Source organism: Podarcis melisellensis (genome assembly GCF_964234715.1).
Source record: "Podarcis melisellensis genome assembly, chromosome: 1".
Classification (NCBI taxonomy): domain Eukaryota; kingdom Metazoa; phylum Chordata; class Lepidosauria; order Squamata; family Lacertidae; genus Podarcis; species Podarcis melisellensis.
This window is the reverse complement of record NC_138528.1, coordinates 44720347-44741814: the sequence shown is the minus strand read 5'-3', so window position 1 is coordinate 44741814 and position 21468 is coordinate 44720347. Positions and strand designations below refer to the sequence as shown.

The 21468-nt window shown below is 43.7% G+C and overlaps 2 protein-coding genes across 5 annotated transcripts in view; one reads left to right on the top strand and one right to left on the bottom strand.

Moving 5' to 3' along the window:
• HEATR4 (HEAT repeat containing 4) overlaps positions 1 to 15487 on the bottom strand; it is a 34915-nt gene extending 19428 nt beyond the window's left edge. The window contains exons 1-10 of one of the 4 annotated variants that reach the window (XM_081889693.1): positions 15389 to 15479; positions 14487 to 14568; positions 12361 to 13435; positions 10043 to 10230; positions 8745 to 8882; positions 7032 to 7235; positions 5794 to 5940; positions 4033 to 4221; positions 2208 to 2368; positions 916 to 1020 (exon numbers count right to left, since the gene is read on the bottom strand). In XM_081889693.1, coding sequence (XP_081745819.1) covers positions 916 to 1020; positions 2208 to 2368; positions 4033 to 4221; positions 5794 to 5940; positions 7032 to 7235; positions 8745 to 8882; positions 10043 to 10230; positions 12361 to 13310 — 2082 coding nt within the window. In that variant the 5' untranslated portion in view covers positions 13311 to 13435; positions 14487 to 14568; positions 15389 to 15479. Of the gene's footprint in view, positions 1 to 915; positions 1021 to 2207; positions 2369 to 4032; positions 4222 to 5793; positions 5941 to 7031; positions 7236 to 8744; positions 8883 to 10042; positions 10231 to 12360; positions 13436 to 14486; positions 14569 to 15388 lie in introns of all 4 variants that reach the window. The other 3 variants (XM_081889695.1, XM_081889696.1, XM_081889694.1) reach the window with 3 other exon arrangements.
• A 788-nt stretch (positions 15488 to 16275) lies between these two features.
• On the top strand, positions 16276 to 21223 carry LOC309357868 (acyl-coenzyme A thioesterase 1-like). Its single transcript, XM_081890505.1, has 3 exons — positions 16276 to 17133; positions 19291 to 19493; positions 20517 to 21223. The coding sequence occupies exons 1-3, from the start codon at positions 16533 to 16535 to the stop codon at positions 21120 to 21122; spliced, it is 1410 nt and encodes a 469-aa protein (XP_081746631.1). The 5' UTR covers positions 16276 to 16532; the 3' UTR covers positions 21123 to 21223.
• The last annotated feature ends 245 nt before the right edge of the window (positions 21224 to 21468 follow it).

The window sequence follows — 21468 nt, the reverse complement described above, 5'->3', positions numbered from 1 at the left end:
GCCTGGACACCTGGAAAAGTCTAGGAATCAAGGAAGCTGGCCCCCTTCATTGCTGGGTAGCCCTTTGGGAAGGAATGGATATTTTTTGGCAGGCCTAGGATTTCTGCCGGCTGTAGAAACCTTAACCTGTGCATCCCAACCCCAGTGCTCATATACAGAGCTGTGGTCCTACATAATGCGGGCTTGGATTCCAAGGTAAGTTAATTTAAGAAGCTCATAAAAGGAAAGCTTCCCATTCCCTCTGTCTCTCTGAAGACACCTGAACCCTCCAAAAAGCCTACTCTGGAGGGCCAGTGGCCTCCTAAGCAATGTGGGTCTTCCAAAATCAGACTTGGATCATAAAATAAGAAAATCCACAGAAGGCAAGTTTTGTGATTCCCTCCCTTCTCCTTTTATCCCCAGGATACACCTGAGCCCAAGCCTCTGCTGTTTGGGAGGGCCTCCTGAGTCTCTGGTGAGGCTTTTCAGGGAACACACAGGGCTGGGTAGCGAGGAGGCAACAGGAAACTTTCCTTCCATGAGCTTCCTTCAGCTGATTTAGTTTAGGATTCAAACCAAAGAATTTTCTGTCTATATATTCACATCTCAGTCTTTACACATTGTTTCACCACCAGTGCCATTTAGGAGCAATTTTAAATGAATCAGATTTTTTTTGTTAATGCTTAACAGTGGCATCACCACTGCAACAATCCCCCCCCTTAATTACTATGTGTATGTTGGTGCATGCCACAAATGAAGAGATCAGTGAAACATGTTTTTCCCTCACTCCGAACTGCCAAACAATGGAATCTCTAGTAAGCTTGAATCATGTCAGAAGGAATATTTGAATCTGCTAGTGCTTCGGTCACGAAAATGGCTCTACCAATATTCTCTTATGGATGTTATAGTATGTTAGGTTCGTGAGGCATAACTTACTTGGCTGACACTCCCAGGAATACGTGAAAATGTTTTACAGGCCAAAACCCGATGCTTCCATTGGTAGCTGTTCAATTCGGATGCCAGTAAGCAATGAACCAAGCCCTGGAATATTAAGCCAATCAGTGGAAAGCCAAAAAGCACTGAAGTATAGAAGATGGACAGAGGCTTGCCAATATTTTAAGGAGAGGAGTTAGGACCACCGATGACCATTTTTGGAGCTGACTGCGAGATAACAATGGGAGATAACTTCAAAGCATGCTGTTTGCTTTGAGGAACTGGTACTAATTGACCTGATTAACTCTACAGCTGAAACTCTTAGTGTGGCTTGTTATGAAACAAATACTAAACCATAGTAACAAATACTAAGCTGTATCAACAAAGCAGACAACAATTTCAGCATTGTAAAACACATACATCCTTAAGGCCTGGGAAAATTAACATGTTATCACCTGGCACTGAGTATAAAACAAATATAGCACCAGCAAACCTCTCTGGAGAAGGAGGCCACAACTGAAAGCCACTGTCTCTGATCATCATCTACCTTTCTTCAGATGATGTGGGGAACTCAGAGCAAGGCCTCGGAGGTTGATCTTAATATCCAGATAATTACAAATACACCATCAGTTCCTGTGCTTTCTTTCATTACAAGGAAAGAGACTGCTGCTGTAACTTCACCACTCAGGGAAAAGGGGTGAGCTATCCCTGTTTGTGATAGTATATAACAAACAGATGTCCTGCTGGAACCATTTTTTAAAATATACATATATATTAGTATTAAATTAGGAATTTCCCATTCAGATTTTAACAACACACACCCACCCTTTAAAAAGAAAACACAATGTGAAGCCATTGTCCATGGCATTGTGATAATCTGGACTGGAATACTGCAAATAATGGAACCAGAGTCATCTGACTAATCTACTTGGAATCCAAGGAGAAATAATGTCATTGTTCACAAGATTATCATTAATCCCCATGGAAAAATCTGGTGAGTACAGCAACTGGCCTGGCCACTTATTCACAGACAGAAAGCAAAATAATTTTTGATGTGAATGTTCCCTGTGGGATTCTGTGCAAGGAAGCTGAACCTGACCCTTGGGCCCAAGTCCACCAAAGTAGAACAACAAGTTTCATGCCTGTCTTTTCTGCAACATGCATGCCTTGTGCTACAAAGAGTGTCCAGTGTCTGTATTCAACAGTGGTGAGCAAGCCTGAATCAAGTAAATATCAGCAGGCCACAATGGTTGTGTGTTTCCAGCTTGTTCTTTCATCTCAGCCTTTGTACTTACTGTTTGTCGGCTGAGTCGAGATAATAAAATACAAGCCTGGTCTTCTGTGGCATCATCCTTCTGCTCAAAAATCTGAGTCAGGATCCTTTTCACTACATGGAAACTTCCATTGCCTTCCATTGCCAGGGCTTGAGCTGCAGTCCAACTGTCTGTACTATTACCTAATAGCAAAAGAATTACTAGTATATAATATGACGCTCTATAAAAAAGACTCTCATTCCAGCTTGGTCTAATGCAGTAGTGGGAAGCCTGGAACATTCCAGATTTTGCTGAACTACAGCTCCCATCATCCCTAGGGGCTGGTCATGCTGACTAGAGCCAGTGGGATTTGGAGTCCAATAAGATCTGAAGGGTCACAGGTTAGCCACCCCGGATCAGATGAAAGAACACATTAAACTTTTAGTTTAATACACACACCACTTTTAATTATTAGAGTCTTTGCAGTCTAAGAAAGTGATTGGTAAGCACAGCAGGATTGTTGAAAAAGTTACACTGAGGCAGCATGAAGATGACATTTTGTCGCATATCCTCTTTTGATCTTAAAACATCTAGCTAACTATGATTAATAAATACTGTTGTTCTCAGTGGGTCAGGGAGAGCAGCAGGGCTTAATGCAGTGCCATAGCCACTGCAGAATCCGCAGCCCAGCAACTCTGGGATAGCTCAGTTGGTAGAGCATGAGACTCTTCATCTCAGGGTTGTGTGTTTGAGTCCCATGTTGAGCAAAATCTTCCTGCATTGCAAAGGGGAGTGGACTAGGTGATCCTCGTGGTCCCTTGCAATTCTACGATTCTATGATTCTAACTTATGCCAGCCAGGATGGAAAGTAGTGGGGGAGGGGTGAATGCCCTTTGTACTGCTACAGTTCCCAGGGTGGCACAGCAAAGAAGACTGGATTGGGCCCACTGCCATCACATATGGCAGCAAGGCCAGCTCACTGCCCACTGGATCCTTTGCTAGTCCAGCTCCACACCCATCCCCACCTTTGAAAAGGCCATTTTAGGAGGAGGGGGCATTTTGCCAGGAACCACTGTGGGGCTGGTGTACTGAGCCTGATTATCGTCTTCCAAAGCAACTACTCTATTCCAAACTTAAAAATGGTAAGCATAATGCTGGAGGTCAACAAAAGAGGTTCAAAGACTCTCTCAAGCAAATCTTTTTTAAAAAATGTAGTATAAACACCGACAACTGGGAAGCACTGGCCTGTGAGCACTCTAATTTAAGAACAGCCTTTACCAAAGGTGTCATGGGTTTTGAAGACGCTTGAACTCAGGATGAAAATTAGAAATGCACTAAGAGGAAGGCACATTTGGCAAACCCCCACCCAGAAACCTATGTCCCTACTGTGGAAGGACGTGTGGGTCCAGAATTGGCCTCCACAGTTACTTAGAGACTCACTTTTAAAACTGTGTATATGGAAGACAATCTTATTCGGCTACGAGTGATCGCCAGAGAAGAAGAAGGTATACTGAGACACTCCACAGTAGTGGAAGTAATCAAAGGCCAGCAGAACCAGTCTGGGCTGTGCAGAGGGACACTTCTGCCTCAACCAAACCCCTTCTAGCCTGGCAGACCAGGGTTTTGGATTGCAGCTTTAGCTGTGACTGACAGTGCAATCTTATATGTGTATACTCAGAAGTAAGCCCCACTGAGTCCCCAGGCACATGCATGTAGATTTACAGTCTAACTATAAGTGGATTCAGGCCCTAGTCTGGCTTCTTTTTGAATATTCTTTGTCAGATAAAATGTTTTCATGGCTTTGGAGATGCTTGATATCTACAAAACAGTTCCTATATTGAAGGAAGAGGAAAGTTATTTTGCTAACCATTTATCAGAGCATCCTTCATGATGGACCGTGCCACTGGATTCCACTCCCCCATGGCGTAGAAGCCCACCGCAGCAGCCATTCTCACATGAGCATCCTTATCAAACAATGTATTTCTAAGCAAAGGCTGTATTTTCTTTGGTATATCTTCAACTTCTAAATTCTTGCCACCAGTTTCTATCCCTATTACTGAAAGAAAGAGTAGAACATTCGCATGTAAACATTTTTGCCTTCCTATGGAAAAACTATGCCAGCTTTTAAAAATAAGATGTTTCTTTTATTGATGGTCAGTAAGCACTCATTTTATAAATATGCTCACTATGAAAACAGTACAGTGGTACCTCGGGTTACAGACGCTTCAGGTTACAGACTCCGCTAACCCAGAAATAGTACCTCGGCCAACATAGTTCTGTAACCTGAAGCGTATGTAACCCGAGGTACCACTGTACTAAAAATCCAGGAATCGAAATGGCTAGATTGGCATACTTTGTCTGATACTCTTCCTGGTAGAGATGGATCATAAAATCATGCTGATAGCAGTTAACCAGAAATAGCTGGAACCTTTGCCCTTTGGACCTTCTGTCTTTCACATTGTTCGTTCATTCTTTGACTAATCCTTGGCTTCCAAAGTTCACAAAAGTGGAGTGGGTGGAGTGGGGGAAGAGGAAAAAGGAATGGTGACATTCAAAACAGTGCAATATGTTGGCCCAGAATTGCAAAACAGATGTAATACCTACTATTATGGAATGGCAGGTTAAAATGATGAATTACGCAGAATTGGCCAGATTATCAGGGGAAATACAAGACCAGGACGAACAGAAGTTTTATGAAAGTTGGAGTAAATATTTGGTGTATATAAGAGACAATTGTAAAACCTTAAAGACACTGGCAGGGTTAGACTAACACTAACAGCATATGGTCAACCAGATAAACAAACAGAATACGAGATGTAAGAAAATGTACGATACTTACCGAAGGGGTGGAGGAAAGTCTGAAGCTCGGCAGAGCCAAAGATATATGTGAGATTTATTTGTATAATGAATGTATGCTTAATGAAAATCAATAAAAATTTATTGTTAAAAAACAAAAACAAAACAGAAATAGTACCTCGGGTTAAGAACTTTGCTGCAGGATGAGAACAGAAATCATGTGGTGGCGCGGTGGTGGCAGGAGGCCCCATTAGCTAAAGTGGTACCTCAGATTAAGAACAGTTTTATGTTAAGAATGGACCTCCAGAACGAATTAAGTTCTTAACCCGAGGTACCACTGCATGGCACTCTCAAGACCCTGTCCTCTGATGATTTCAGAAAGGTCCTCAAGTATTCATTCCAAAAAAAGCCTTCCCATTCTGACAGAAGAAGGCATAACTGTTGAGGAACATGGGGGGGGGGGGGATTCTATGATTTGGCCAAGAACCCAAAGTAAAAGACAGTGCTTTTCACCCTACAACGTTGGCACCTAGTCATTCAGACAATATGGTCCAAATATTTGGAGCAGTGTGATTAGTCGGTTTCAACTGTACAATCCTAATAGTGCAATCATATACATCTTTACTGGAAAGTAAGTCTCACTGTGTTAAATTAAGCATTCTCCTTAATTTGGGTAGGATGACACCCTAGCTGTTTTGTCTATAAACCAGAGGTACTTGGATCCATGATAGTCTGTATTCCAGTCCTAAACAGTTGTGCCACCTTACCAGCCTGCTATACCAGAAAAACCACAACAAAAGTTACAACAGTTTCCAGTAGAAGCTGCTTATACCTGACTCATCACTTGCATCGTGGACTTCGTGGGGCCGCTCAAGCACAGCAGTTGCGCAGGTAAGTATAGCATTGACCCGATTCTGAATGTGCACATCTGCCAAGTCTCTGATTAATCCTTCTATAGTTGCTGAATGCCATCGTGGACCTGAGCATTGAGAAGAAAAATGTCACACGGCAGCTGTGGCGCTGGAGAAAAAGAAACGGCCTTCCCCCCAGGGGGAGCTGAGGACATTCGACAGATCATAATTGGGGGAATAGGTCACATTAAAAAACTGCATTTGCTTGCATGGAGTTTTCTTTTTAATATATGGTGTAATGTGAAAGTGAGGGTGAATCTTTGATTTTGGCTGGCTTCCCTAGGGCCCAGGGGAACAAACCTGGATCTTAGAGGAGCTAAACTAAACAATCACCAAACAATTATTGAAATATACCCCACAGCATTGCTTTTTGATGGAAGATTCACTTTTGGAACGCTAACTTGGAACACTAATTTAGAACACCATGGGAGACTCATATTTGGAATACTAACTCATTAAAAACTCAAAGATTGCTGTGCCATAAATCCTATCAAAAGAAGGAGAGTTGGCATGTGCTGAGAGAGTTGGGAGAGAGCCCAGAGCCTGAAAGATAAAATAGCGACATGAAAGATAGGGCCACTGAGAGGACTATGCTGAAAATCAATTGAAAGAAAACAGTACAGAATAAGCTGCCTCCTGCATGTTAATAGAATATGGATTTGTTGGACATGATAGAGAGTCATACACCAGGACTGTGAAGATAAAACAATGGGTTAAGATAGGACCGCCAGTCACCAGTCTGGCTGTCACATTCTGGATTAGTTGTAGTTTCCGAGTCACCTTCAAAGGTACCCCCACATAGAGATGTTGAAAAGCATGGGGGAGAGGACAGAACCCTGAGGCACCCCACAAGTTAGAGCCCAGGGGTCTGAACACTCATCCCCCCACCACCACTTTCTGAACACGACCCAGGAGGAAGGAGCGGAACCACTGTATGACAGTGCCCCCAGCTCCCAGCCCCTCAAGACGGTCCAGAAGGATGTTATGGTCGATGGTATCAAACGCCGCTGAGAGATCCAGCAGAACTAGGAAACAGCTCTCACCTTTGTCCCTAGCCCGCCGGAGATAATCAACCAGTGCGACCAACGCAGTTTCAGTCCCATGATGAGGCCTGAATCCCGACTGGAAGGGATTGGCCTACGGACAATAAAATGCTCACCATATTTCCAAGCAGCCTTCCACTGTTCCAGCATAGTCTTACGGATACAGATTTCCTCAGACACATCTAGATCAGTCCCTCCGTACAAATATCTTCTCTCTCTCATAGCTGGTTCAATGGATTCAGCTTCTCTCACTTTGGTGAAGTGTTCAATGACAGAGGGAAGCGCTGCCCAATGGATGGCTCCCTTCTGCACCCTATGAACTGAACCAGCAGCAGTCAGTGGAAATTGGTTAGTAGCAATCCATACTAACCCTTGCCAACAATGACATGAATGGACACAGAAAGAAAAACTGGAACAGGGTTAAACACTGAGACTATTTCAACCTGGTAAATACTACCACCTCACATGTGGAGATTTGGAGCACTAGCTTATAAAATAATTGAGAAAGATGGCAGTGGTGTGGCTGATGGGCCAACAATAAATTAATTCAGGTAAATCAAACCAGACCAATCAATTGAGGATTTTTATTCTTAGGAAAATTCATTCGCTTTGTGAAATCAATTAAGGTTTTTTTTAACAAAAATAGCCAGGCTCTATTTCAATCCTATTTAGTCTAGGGAAAATAAAGCAGAAGGAACAATTGGCTTTGTAAGGAACTAGAGCTCCCCAAAAGTCCTGTTCCTGCAGAGGAGACAGGACCACAACCAGAGGCGCATTTAGGGGAGTGTGACCAGTTTGGTTGCACTGGGCAAGGAGCCTCAGGGGCACCACAGGAGGCTACGGAAGGTGAGGGGTGGGGAGTGCCAAATTTTGCCATCACACAGGGCGTGCTGAAATTTGAGACCCCAAGGCCCACCACTGCCATAACAACAACAACAACAACAACAACAACTTATTATTTATACCCCGCCCATCTGGCTGGGTCCCCCCAGCCACTGTGGGCGGCTTCCAACAAAACACTAAAATACAATAACCTTTTACACATTAAACGCTTCCCTAAACAGGGCTGCCTTTAGATGTCTTCTAAAAGTTTGGTAGTTATTTTTCTCTTTGACATCTGGTGGGAGGGCGTTCCACAGGGCGGGCACCACTACCAAGAAGGCCCTCTGCCTGGTTCCCTGTAACTTGGCTTCTCGCAGCGAGGGAGCTGCCAGAAGGCCCTCGGCACTGGACCTCAGTGTCTGGGCAGAACGATGGAGGGGACAACTGAGGGGAGGGGAGCTTCCCACTGAAAGGTAGAAGAATGCAATATAAAGATTAACATGGCCCTCCCTGTGTAGAGAGCAGGAGCAGTGATCCGTCTCAGAATACACTGAATAGGCGGAGGGCTCCCTTGTGTTCTTGGCAAGGAGCTGTATCAACACCTCCAAAGTCAGGAGAGACCATAGACCAGGTACTCAAAAAGTTTGCTTTTCATTGCCTTTCACACACCGTTGGTGACTTCCTCTGTGGCCATCAGGGTCCACCTGCTCTGCTCCACCTCCCCTCCTCTTCCCTCCGTCCGTCTGTCTGCCTCCCCCCTCCCCATGCTGCTTTCCTTCCTAGTCACCCTAAGGCAGAGTGGAGAGCCACGGCAAGGAATCCTACATTGCTGTATGTAAGTCTCTTGACATGTCTCTTATCCTAAAGCCCTAGAAGTGATTACTCTGGTATTCTGTGCCTCTTTCTTTGGAATCCCTACAGCTGGATCCTTCAGTGCAGCTGTCAATTCTTTGTCCCAGTCTGTACTTGGACCCGTGGGATGGAACAAGTACGTAACCGCCTCTTACCTGTCTTTTTTGGTGGCATGAAGCTCCAGACCTCTGGAGGTCTTGGGTAGCATTGCTGGAGCTGTTTATAATATTCATAATGATTATCCATAACAATAAGATCCTTCTTGGTCTTTTGATGGACAATTTTGGCTGACCCTAAATACACACAGAAGACAAAAGAAACCACAACTAGATTGGGGATGGCATGGATGATCCCGTTCCTGTTGCCCAGAACTTTCTGGTGGCATATGAAAGGCAGTGTGGTGTAGGGGTTACAGCAAGAATAGTCAAGGTCATGCCCTCCAGATGTTGAGGACTGCAACTCCCATCATCCTTGACCACTGGCTATGCTGGCTGGGCCTCATGGGAAAAGTAGTCCACAACGTTTGGAATGTAACACGTTGTACCTGTAGACAACACAAAGCTTACTGGGAGGCCATAGTCTGGTCATTATAATTCAGCCTTCCCAAGGTTGCTGAGGTCTTTAAAGGTGGATGAGAATAAAACTGAAATAACAAACAAAATAGTAAAAAGGTAAAGGGACCCCTGACCATTAAGTCCAGTCGTGGCCGACTCTAGGGTTGCGGCGCTCATCTCGCTTTATTGGCCGAGGGAGCCGGCGTACAGCTTCCGGGTCATGTGGCCAGTATGACTAAGCCGCTTCTGGCGAATCAGAGCAACGCAAGGAAACACCGTTTACCTTCCTGCCGGAATGGTACCTATTTATCTACTTGCACTTTGACGTGCTTTCGAACTGCTAGGTTGGCAGGAGCAGGGACTGAGCAACAGGAGCTCACTCCGTCAGGGGGATTCGAACAGCTGACCTTCTGATCAGCAAGTCCTAGGCTCTGTGGTTTAACCCACAGCAACACCCGTATCCCAACACACAAAATAAGTGCATACAAATAGTTCTCTCCTAATTTTCCTGGACTCAGGTACATATAATATTTAAAAATGTGACAGGGAGCAACTTAGGATGGGATGGCAGAAAAATGACAGGATTTGCACAGTCCACCAAGCATCACCAGATTGTATGATTGTATGTTATTGTATGAATCCCACAGTTGATCCAATGCAAGTGATCTTTGTGCAAGAAAGATAACCATAACACTCACTTTTTTCCTCCTAAAAAGTAAGGGGAAATGTCTGTGCGTGTTATGGAGGGAATGCCTACGGGTGGCATGCCTACGGATTTTCCTCCTCTAAAAACTACGTGCGTGTTATGGTCAGGTGCGTGTTATAGAGCGAAAAATACGTAATCTTGGATCATTCATATCTATACAATGCTAAGCAAAAGGAATTATAGTTCTACCTACCAAAATAGAGCTCTTGTTCAAACACATTCTGGGTAGTGTATGAGTACTTTCCAACCCGGGCGCTCAGCCGTTCTCGAAGTTTAGTACGTGCCAGATGTCTGAGATCCTTCTTTGATATTTCATCCGCAGTTTTGTTTATATCAACTGAATCTTCCACACCACGCCTTCTCATGTGGAAAGATGGCCCCCTGCGAAATGAGAAGCATACTTCCAGCTGAGACATGGTGTGCAGTGGAAAGAAACAAAACAATGCTTAGAGCACTGTACAATTTGCAATTCTCTCAGAACAAGAACGCAGGTCATCACACACATATGGAAGCCTACCAGGTAGAGTTGTCAATTCTTGAAGTAAAGAATTTGGGTACCTGGGAAGGGCCCTTGGGCAAAGCCCAGAGGAGGACCACGCTGCCATAAAGGCTAGCAGTCTCAAGCAGTGCTTTTTTTCCTGGGGGGACGCAGGGGTAAGCATATCGCTCAACATTTTGTGAATCTAAGTTTGGCCTCACTGAGGGGCAGTATTTCAATATGAGTAGGAAAATGAGAGTACCCCTAAACATTTTTTTTAGAAACAAGCACTGGTCTCAGGCAAGTTTGGGGACAGAATTCAGTGTGACCTGACAGAAAACAGTTCTGCCCCCCAACGTGCCCAGTGCCAAGTATATGTAAAAGCTGCAAAGAATCCATCTTAAAGGGGGGGGGGGGAATCTAGAGTGATGGTGGAGAAACAGCCTAGGCTCTTGCTTTTTTGGCACTTGCCCTAAAAACCAAACAATTATTTTTCTGTTTGGTTGCTTGGTTGGCATCCCTGAAGCCCCAGCCTCAGTGAATCACATGCCTTTGCTGTCTGCCAGGGTCTGCAGAAACACCACTCAATACAGGCTCATTTGGCTTGGGGAGCCACAAGTTGTATAGACCCAATATATACAAAAATAACTGCTGTTGCCAAGTTGCTTAAAGCATTTTACACACATGATCTCAGGAACCTCAGCTTACACCCGCAGCATTGTTGATAATACTACAGTTCTTATTTTCCCCCAGGGAGGGTTACAGCACAGCAAATGTAGTAAATGCTTCATTTAGAAATTACTGCCCCTTTTATCTGACACTCTTCCTCCTTCAGATATAATTCCCATAAGATCTTTTGCAAATAGGACAGTTTACTGAATTGTGACCTACTTTACTCTACCTTTGATTATTAAAAGGAGAACCTGAGGCTAGCAGGTGAACACATTCTTAATCCAACAGGCTTGTGGGAACTGGTTGTTTTTTAATGAAAGGGCTGATGCTGTGCTGTATTTATTGATAAATAGATAGTTGTAATTCTATTAATGTTTGATTGTTTCTATGTTTTTGGCTGGTCTTTTTTTATCTGTAAGCCGCCTTGAGCCCCTGTCAGGGAAAAAGGTGGGGTACGAATATATACAATAGTTTTCTAGTGTTATCCTGGCCCTTTATTTGTTTCTTTTCTATTCCAGGTCATCCTTTAATGCAGGGGTTCCCCAGCCTTTTTGGAATTCTGAGAAAGTGTTTGGTACCACGAAACACCAATTTCACAGAAGTAAAACTAGTAATGTTCAGTGCCTCCACCCAAAACAAGCAACACACTCCCCTCAACTAAAATACCCTCCCACAAAAAACACAGTAAAACAAGCAAGCCACGCCCACTCCCCCAAAACAGGCACCTTCCCCAACCAAGAAGGCAGCCATCAATTAAAAAATGCATAAAAACATTATGACGCCTTGGTGGATGCTAAGTAGGTTTCTGAGAGCACCATGGTGGTTTTGAACAAAACAGACTGTGCTCAAATAACTGATTCTGTGTTCCCTTTGAAAAAACTGATACAGGATAAGGAAGTCTCTTTCAAGCTCCAAAGATCTCAGAAAGCTACTCCATAGTAACTCAGAGCAGGGCAATATTTGCAATATCTAGTAGCAATTGAAGGCATTTTTGTTCTGACCAGCTTTCCCAGCTGGATGAGTAACTTTCTGTCATATGTGTCCATTTTGCGTTTTTAAAAACTCATCTGTTAATTTTTAGGCTGTTTTGTAACTGTTTTTATCATACATTGTGTATTTTTACTTAGCTAATTACCCATAGAATGGCCCTCACCAGGGTGTCACAGAAACCCATATTTTGTCCCATCATCCTTCAAATGAGGTTTGGAACGTGAGGGGAAAGAGCAGCTTTTATTGCAAAAATGTGTATAGGGCTAAACCTAAGATCACAATCCCATGAGGCATGTTTCCAAATAATGAGATTAGCATCTAAATGTAACACACCTTGATGCTCCAGTAAAACAGGTATTTATTTGCCTTACCTATAATAATAAGCAGAGAGAGGTGTCTCCAGTTTCTTCTCTTCATCTATTTGAATTGGAATCTGACCTTTCACTACTGTATCCTCAGCCTGGATCTGATTCAGTAATTCCACATCACTTTCATCAGGAAGCACGTACCTGATGCTTTCCCAGTTATATTTTTGCTTCTTGAAACCCGGTGGCTTACCCTGAACCCAGCCTCCCCAGGTGGGCTGATTATTCACAATGAATTGAGCTGTAGCCTTGTTTAACTTCGTCAACATTGTTCCTTCCCACCTCAGGTCCCCATGATCTGGCTCATGGATTGCGGTGCCCTGGGGTCTTGCTTTTGACCTCTTGATTGTCAATTCTCCTAACATCTCATGAGGTTCTGTCAGGAACGCCGGTGTGTAAGGAGGTTCACAAGAAGGAGGAGGGGGAGGAGGTGGAATAGGTACCAGGAGACTTGGCTCTGAAAGTGTGCTTTCCACCTTGGCTTTCCAGATAAGCTCTTCCATGCAGACAGGAACATCAGCGGTGGTTTCCTTGGGAGGAGGCGTGTCTGGCTTCATTTCCAGGGACTCTAATTTCTTCAAAGGTTTGAGCCTACTTGGTCGCCTTTGCTTCTTAACAACAACATTTTCACTTTCTTTTCTCTGAATGACACTGGAAAAATCATACAACCCCCTGGGGTCATAGTCCTTAAAGGACTGAAGTATTGCCCCTCTGTGGTAAACAGCTTCTTTCGAAAAATATAGGTTCTTGGCTGCATTCTGGAGGCATTGTTTCTGGTATTCTGCATAGTGCTCTTCGGCATGACAAACATCTCTCTGGTACATGAAAGGCATTTTTGCCCTCATTGCAGACAGCATTGCCTTGCGAGATGGCAAGCTGTGTCTGTCAACTCTGGCCTTCAGACTAGACTCAAGGGGGAAGGGATTTTTGCTCTTGAAAAAAGTTGGTATTTCCATCCTTTCAAGACTGGTGAGACTCCTCACTAGTGGCTAACTTTTCATAAATCTTTAGAAATTAGACTTAAAGGCTGTGTAAAGAAACAAACATCCCGCTGTTTTCTGAGGGGACACTTGAGCTTTTCCTAAATCACAGAGAGAAAACAAATAACCCTATCAGATTGTAAATGACAATTCTTTTAAGATTCAAGCCAACCTCAGCACTCCAGATGTTTCTGGCCTACAACTCCCAGGATCCCTAGCTAGCAGGACCAGTGTTCAGGGATGATGGGAACTGTAGTCTCAAAACATCTGGAGGGTCGAGGTTGAGGAAGCCTGATTCAAGCAAACACCCAACACCACAGTTCTTCCCCAAACAGGCTATCACTGCAGAATGCTGGTATCGTTGAATCTCCATGATGACCTATTTACCTTTGATGGTGGATGTAATGTGATGTGGAAGGAGGAGAAGATGCTATCATGCATGATTTATCTTATATCTTACCCTTCCTACCAAAGAAACCCAGGGCATCAAACAACAATAAAAAAACCTATTTTAACACAATTCTAATACAGATGCAAACTGGGAAAGATCTCATCTGAAAAGGCTTGTTCAAGGCGGACAAAATGAAGCCCATCTGCTGTTCTCTACTTCTGGCTCTTTATAAGCAGAAAGAGAGTAGTGGGAAATTATCATTCACTATGTTATCATATTGCTTCACCAGCCTAGTGTCACCTCTTTGTCACCAAGGCATGCTCCAGAATGGGTTAAAACTCATGTCATGTCGGCACTTGGGATCCTAGGAGTACTGCTTCAATAGCCTATTATTCTACAGTACAACCTACAAATCACCCTGTCTGTGTTTAAACCATTGCTCTGCTGAAGCTGCTGGAGCTACAGCAGCATTAGCTTTTTAAAAAAGTCCTAGTCCAAGTAAATGTCATTAGGATGCTGCTGTGAATCTCTGATATTAAACTAAGCATAATTTGCCCTGGCACACAGATAAAACATATTTTTCTTTCTTCCCAGTGACTATTACACTTGTATAACATGCACTGTGCTGACAATAGTTATCCCTTTCTGCATCAAGATGTAAAATTTCTATCCTATTATTGTGCACTTGACATTGTCAGTTCTTGCCCACAAATATTGCTTCAGTACCCTAATCCAATCCAAGTGCTATTAACATTTCTTACCTGCAAATATTATTGCTGTCAGCTTTGCACCCTGCAGGACTTGTTTCTGCCTGGAATACATGAGCTGGAATAATTTAAGGATCTATGGTTCAAAGAAAACTTGCTCATGATGAGTTATTAGGAATTTTTAACGACATTAAATATTAATTTTATTGATTAAAATTATCCATTTATCCTAGTTTATAACCCTTTTCTTTCCTCTTTTAGTGCTCACTTCCTCTCATAACACTTATGCCACAATGAGGCTGCAATCTATACCAAAGAAGAAATCCTACTAGCCTTAATGGGGCTGGCTTCTTAATCATACAGTCAGTCTGTTACTCTTTAAGGTGCCCCAAAATGTTTTTGCTGTCTTCTCTTAAAGTAACATACATGTTTCATAACATACAGTATTTACTTGAGTCTAATGTGCCATCGAATCTAATGCGCACCTCAATTTTCAAAACCTTGAAACCAAAAAATGTATTTGCTGGCCAATGTAAATGTGCCATTGAATCTAATGCACACCCTTAATTTTCACAATGTAATTTGGCCAGAAAAGGTGAGCATTAAACTTGAGAAAATACAGTAATATTTATACAATATGCTACGTTAACTCCTACTACTGTATGGAAATGTTTTCAACAATCATTTTTTTAAATGTTGTGATTACAATCATTAGGTCTCTACATTAAATTACTACAAGCCACTGTGGGCAGTCACCTTTTTTTGTTCACTGCAATCTTTTGTTAAGTTTAAGTTGGAAAATATACATCGCAATATTGTACAAGAATCTCTGTTTTTATGTGAACCACTCCCAACTTCAGCCAATTTCATATCCCTGCTTCTTTGGATTGGTCAAATTCCAAGGTACAGTATTTCTTTTTCTTGTTCTTTATGAAGACTGAAAAGTTTGTACTAACCTTTCAGAATGGCTTTCACAGATCTGCTCTTGTAGGAGCAGGAGCACATCGCAAATACATGCACATTAGAAATCAGATTCTTGTCTCTTCAGACCTCCCTTCTACTTGTGTACTGTTGTTGCCAGGCTACAAATGATGTACTCACATTCTGTCAATTTTGATTTGTTGATTTTAAATAGAGCTGCCAAGCTAAGTCCCCTTTGGCTGTTTGGTATTAAACCTGCTATTTCAGAAGTTGTTGTTGGTTTTTTTAAACATGGAGAGAAACAAAGCTAGTGAAGTAACATTTATTGAACTACCTTAGAGTGCACAAGTTTTCAGCATTCAAGTTAGTCGAAGATCTCCAGAATGCTTCAGGTTGGGTGCATCAAACTGACATTATTATACATTACATGAAATACAGAAGGCAAACTTTTGCTCACTGGCATTTGTCCTGGCAATATATCTGGCTGTTTACAACATGAATTTCCTGTAACATCAATGTTATGATTTGAAGCTCCCTACTCTTTATTTTTATCACGAGTTGCTGCAGCACTCTGGTGAGGGGCCATTTTGCTTTTCCTCCGAAACCAGTATTTTGTTAATTTTCAACATATAACAAATATGGCAATCAACAGGAAAGCAAACGAGAGAGAGAGAGAGAGAGAGAGAGAGAGAGAGAGAGAGAGAGAGAGAGAGAGAGAGAGAGAGAAGTCTTACACCTGCACCTCAGGGATAAACAACTTTTTCTTAATTTTAAGATATCCGTTCAGGTTCAGGATTAGGATCTAAATCTGGTAAACCCCACCATGGGCGTAGCCAAGGGAGGCACGGGGTGCAAGCTGCCACCCCAACCCCCCATCAAGTAAATAAATAGAAATACTTAACTAACTCGGTTCTGGCCCCCAGACCCTGCCTCACCCGCAATATAAATCCTGGCTACGCCCATGAACCCTATTGAATTAAATGAAGGAGTTAGAGGACTCGATGGATTCGGACTGCACGGTGACCATTTGGCAGAAGGGGGAAAGGCCTTGTGCGAAGGGCAGCCTCCTCCCTCCGCCCCAAACGAATGTACTTTCCAAACAATTGTTGTGTAATTTGAAACCACGAGGGGTGGCGCCGCCGCTTGATTTGACTGGGGCTGACAGCCCGTTCCGCTGCCATGGCCTCATTTGCGCGCCTGCTCTGGGGACGCGGCCTGGGACTCCGCCTGCGTCCCAGACCCCGCTGCGCCTTTCGCCGCCCCGGCAGCTGCCCAAGCCGAGCCGCTCAGAGCGCCGCCTCCACCAGCGCTTCCCTCATGGACGCCCGCATCGACTTCTCCCCCGCCGGCCGGAGCCTCTTCGACGAGCCGCTGGGCATCTCGGTGTCGGGGCTGCGGCCTCAGCAAGAGGTCACGCTCCGGGCGTCGCTGCAGGACGAGACCGGGGAGCTCTTCGAGTCGCTCGCGCTCTACCGGGCGGACGGCAGCGGGCAGCTGGACCTGAGCCGCTCGCCGGCGCTGGAGGGCGGCAGTTTCTCCGGCCTGGAGCCCATGGGGCTGCTGTGGGCGCTGAAGCCGCGCAAGCCCTTCAGGCGGCTGGTGAAGCGCGACGTGCAGCGCCCCTTCAGCCTGGAGCTGGAGGTGCTCGAGGGACACGGAGAGGGCCTCGCGGGAGGCGTCCTCGCCAAGGGCGCCCACGAGAGGGGCTTCCTGCGCGCCGGCGTCCAGAGGATCCCCGTGCGGGACGGGCGGGTCCGCGCCACCCTCTTCCTGCCCCCGGGTGAGTGGCGGACTCTGGCCCCGCGCTTGGCCTTCTGAAGGCCTTCTAGACGCTCCTGCGCTTCGTGTCGTTGACACCCGCACACTTTTTGTGAGCCAACGCCAGCTGCGGCTCCTCCACGTGTTGTTGCATTTCAAAGAACTCGTTAGTCCCAGGCAGAGGAGCTTAGTTTCAGAGAGATCATGGGAGTGGTTGTGGTGAACGACTTCTGGAAGGGCACACACATCCCTGGCTTGGATTTCTCCATCCTGTAGTAAACTGGTTCTTCTTCTTCTTGCTCAGAAAGGGAGAAAGATACGGCACCCAGCAAGCAAACAAAAAAACCCACAATTAAGGAAGAGGAGGAAGAGCTGCAGAAGTGTGTTGGCAATAAAAGAAGTCTGGTGGCACCTTAAAAGACTTCACAAATACAGTGAGGTGGAAGTTGTCCCGGCCGGGGTGACGCTGCAAGGTGTAAAGAGAGAGAATTGATTACACTGGTCAACAACAAATTTGTTGTCTGCGTTTTTTTTCAGCTGATTTAGGACGAATCTGATGCGCTGAATCCAAAAATCACATTGGTTTTGCTCAGTCAGGTCACGTTTTTGAGTTATGGCCATATGTCTTTTTTTACATTTTTATTCACATGTACACTTGTGTGGAGCATTTTAGAAGACGTTGGTGGGGGTAAAAGGCCATGTCGAATAATTGTTTGGATTGGAAATGATTATTTTAATGACAATAAGTATTCAGGTTCAATAGTTCTGGGTGACTATGTCGAAAAGGGATCAGGACTGGCCTGTGCGAGAGGAATTGGTGCCTTGCAAAAAAAAAAAGGAACGTCATCAACGACCCTCTGGTGGACAGAGACAGAATACTCTTCCCACCACTGCACATCAAGCTCGGCTTAATCAAGCAATTCACCAAGGCTCTGGACAAGGATGGTGACTGCTTCACTTACTTGTGCCAGGCTTTTCCAGGATTGACCATGGAGAAGTTGAAAGCTGGCATCTTTGATGGTCCTCCGATCCATCAGCTCATCAGAGATCTAGAGTTCGGAAACTCAATGAACAAAGTTGAACTGGAAGCGTGGAAGGCATTTGTTCTGGTAGTGAATAACTTTTTTGGCAACAATAAGGCCAGAAACTACGCAGAACTTGTCAACAACACGCTGACTGCTTTCAGAAACCTGGGCTGCAACATGAGCGTTAAGATGCACTACCTATTTTCACATATGAACCGGTTTCCTGAGAACCTGGGTTCAATGAGTGATGAGAAGGGGGAGAGATTCCATCAGGACATGAAAGAGATGGAGACCAGGTATCAGGGTTGCTGGGACGCAGTCATGATGGCTGACTACTGTTGGACTCTGAAGAGAGACCTCCCTGCCGCTGAGCATCCCAGGAGTTCCAAGAAACGGAAGTTCAAGCCCTGAAGTTTGAAAAATGGTGAAGCAACATGCAATTTACGTGTACTTACCTTTATCAATGTCCACCATTCAGTTTACAGTAATCGATGTTTCTATCAGGTAATCAATATATGTTGCTGGAAAAACATTTTTTTCTCTTAAAAACATATTTAGGATGATATGTGTTGACAAAAATCAGCTGATAATGCCACAAAAATGTAATTGATTTTGTCACAAGATCTGATTTTTTTCAAATCAACATAGCACAAAAACCTGACCTGATGGAGAGAAACAGATGCCATTTCCTGATTCAGCAGTGCAAAAATACCCTAAATCAGTCGTAGAAATCTAGACATTCAAAAAGTAAAAAATTGTTGCCCAGTGTTATTTGCCCTACTGTGTCTAATGATGGTGCTGAGCTAGCCCTGTACCTTGCCTATTCCTTTGTATTTCGTAGCAAGCCTTGCTCACTGGAAACGTGGGTTTGTTTCAACAACAACAACTCACTGGCACCTCAGACTCCAAACTCTCTCATTCTCTGCTTTTGATCTGCTAATATGAACAGGTTTGAAAAGTGTATTATGAAGGATCCAGCCATTAAAGTGGGTCATCAACAAGGGTCTTTTCAACCCAAGTGGTCAGAGTTAAATTATCTCCAAGGTCCCTTCCAAAACTAAAATTATGTGATTCCATGCTAGGCTTTCTTTTCAATAAGGTGAATTCTAAAGAAATCTTAAAAAGATAATGCAACTTCGTTCTGTCTTTTATAGGTGATGGTCCCTTTCCTGGAATCATTGATATTTCAGGAACTGGAGGAGGACTTCCAGAATACCGAGCCTGTCTGTTGGCCAATTATGGCTTTGTAACATTAGCATTGGCCTATTATGCTTATGAAGATCTTCCAAGAGATATGAAGGAATTTCATCTGGAGTATTTTGAAGAAGCTGTGAACTATATGCTGAAACATCCAAAGGTAGGGCCATATGTGGACAGCCTTCACAAAAATAGCAACCTTCTGAGGGTGCTACATTTGAAACTGGAAAGTCTTGTGTGTAGAACCACACCATACATTTGAAGCACATCTAAGGCTCCAGAACGGATCCCGTTCACATCCCGAGGTACCACTGTATATGCAGAAGTATATATTCCATAGTATTCTTATTCTGTTTTTTTTTAAAATAATTTTTATTCATTTTTCAAACACATAATAAAAAACAAACAAAACACAAACAAAAACATACAAAACATTTAAACATGTATAATTTCATAATCTTATTTTCATACACCTTCTTTCCTCCGACTTCCCCATACCTCCCTTTCGCTGCATCCTTCTTTTGCAATTCTTTAGCAACCCTTTAGTCAATTTTTCTATTTGTTCCCTTCATTAAGTTTCCTTAAATTTATTAGTTACAGCTGTATTTCTCTGCTTCTTACCCCTTGACATCTTAACATTCCTCAATTTTACAACAATTTTTAAGATATATTTTAAATTTCTTCCAATCCTCTTCCACTGTCTCTTTCCCCTGGTCGCGCGACCATAGTATTCTTATTCTGAGAGCTGTTGAATTGCTGATTTGAGAGTATTCTCTGAGCTGAACTCTGATCATCACATGCTTACTTGCATTGCACTAATATTTTAAATTCATTATTTGTGCCAAACTCCTTGAATAAAAATACACTGAAAGGTTAAAGTCCACAGCAACAGTTTTCTCCATTTTTGACTGCAAAGATTAACCAAAGCAGGCAAGCCTTGGGCAGTCACTGTGATAAATTGTTCAGAAATGTGAAATGGTCCTCAGCTCAGCTTTTTTTCTTTTGCCAAACTAAGGGTGAGCAGCATGAGCTTTTGCCCACAGCTTAGTCATGTGGGGGGGAGGGGCACATACTGTATGTATCTTGTTTTCGTTTCACCTATTTATTTCTTTCTTTCTTCTTTCTTTCTTTCTTTCTTTCTTTCTTTCTTTCTTTCTTTCTTTCTTTCTTTCTTTCTCTTTAGGTTAAAGGTCCAGGAGTTGGACTGCTGGGACACTCAAAAGGTGGTGACCTGTGTATCTCTATGGCCTCTTTCTTAAAGGGTGTCACTGTTACAGTCACTATTAATAGCTCTGTGGCCAATATAGCTGTGCCACTGCACTACAAGGACATCACCATTCCACCTCTTGGTTTCAATGCAGAGCGGCTCAAATTTGACAAGTCTGGTGTTGCTGACATTTTGGATGTCATGAACAACCCACTTGAGGGCCCCGATCGCCAAAGTTTTATTCCATTGGAGAAGGCTGAAGGGTGTTTCCTCTTCATCGTAGGCCAAGATGACCACAACTTTAAGAGCGAGTTTTTTGCTGTGGAAGCCTCCAAGCGGCTACAGGCTCATGGAAAAGAAAAACCTGAGATAATTTGCTATCCTGGAGCAGGACATTATATTGAGCCTCCGTATTTTCCTATGTGCGCAGCTTCAATGCATCTCTTGGTGGGCAGACCAGTGATCTGGGGAGGGGAGCCCAGGGCTCATGCCGCAGCACAGGTGGACGCATGGGGTCAGATTCAAACCTTCTTCCGCAAACACCTCGATGGAAAACAAGATGAAGAACACAGCAAGCTGTGAGAATGTTGCTCGGAAGAGGTGTTTTATCAGATAACGGGTGTGTGGCCGATTGTTTTTTCCCCTGTTCTTATATATAACAATAAATCTGTTTGATATAACAATTCTGCAGACAGGGGACTCATTATGTTGACAGAGTGCTTTACAAGCAACATGAGAAAGCTTTTGTATAAGGGACATCTAAGAATCCCCAGCTACAAAAATAAACTACAAATGGTGTGTATTATACAAATCTCTGGTGCAACCACATTTGGAATATTGTGTAGACTTCTGGTCACCTCACCTCATAAAGCAAATGGTAGAGTCGGGAAAGGGCAGCCAAAATGATCAAAGGGATGGAGAAACTCCC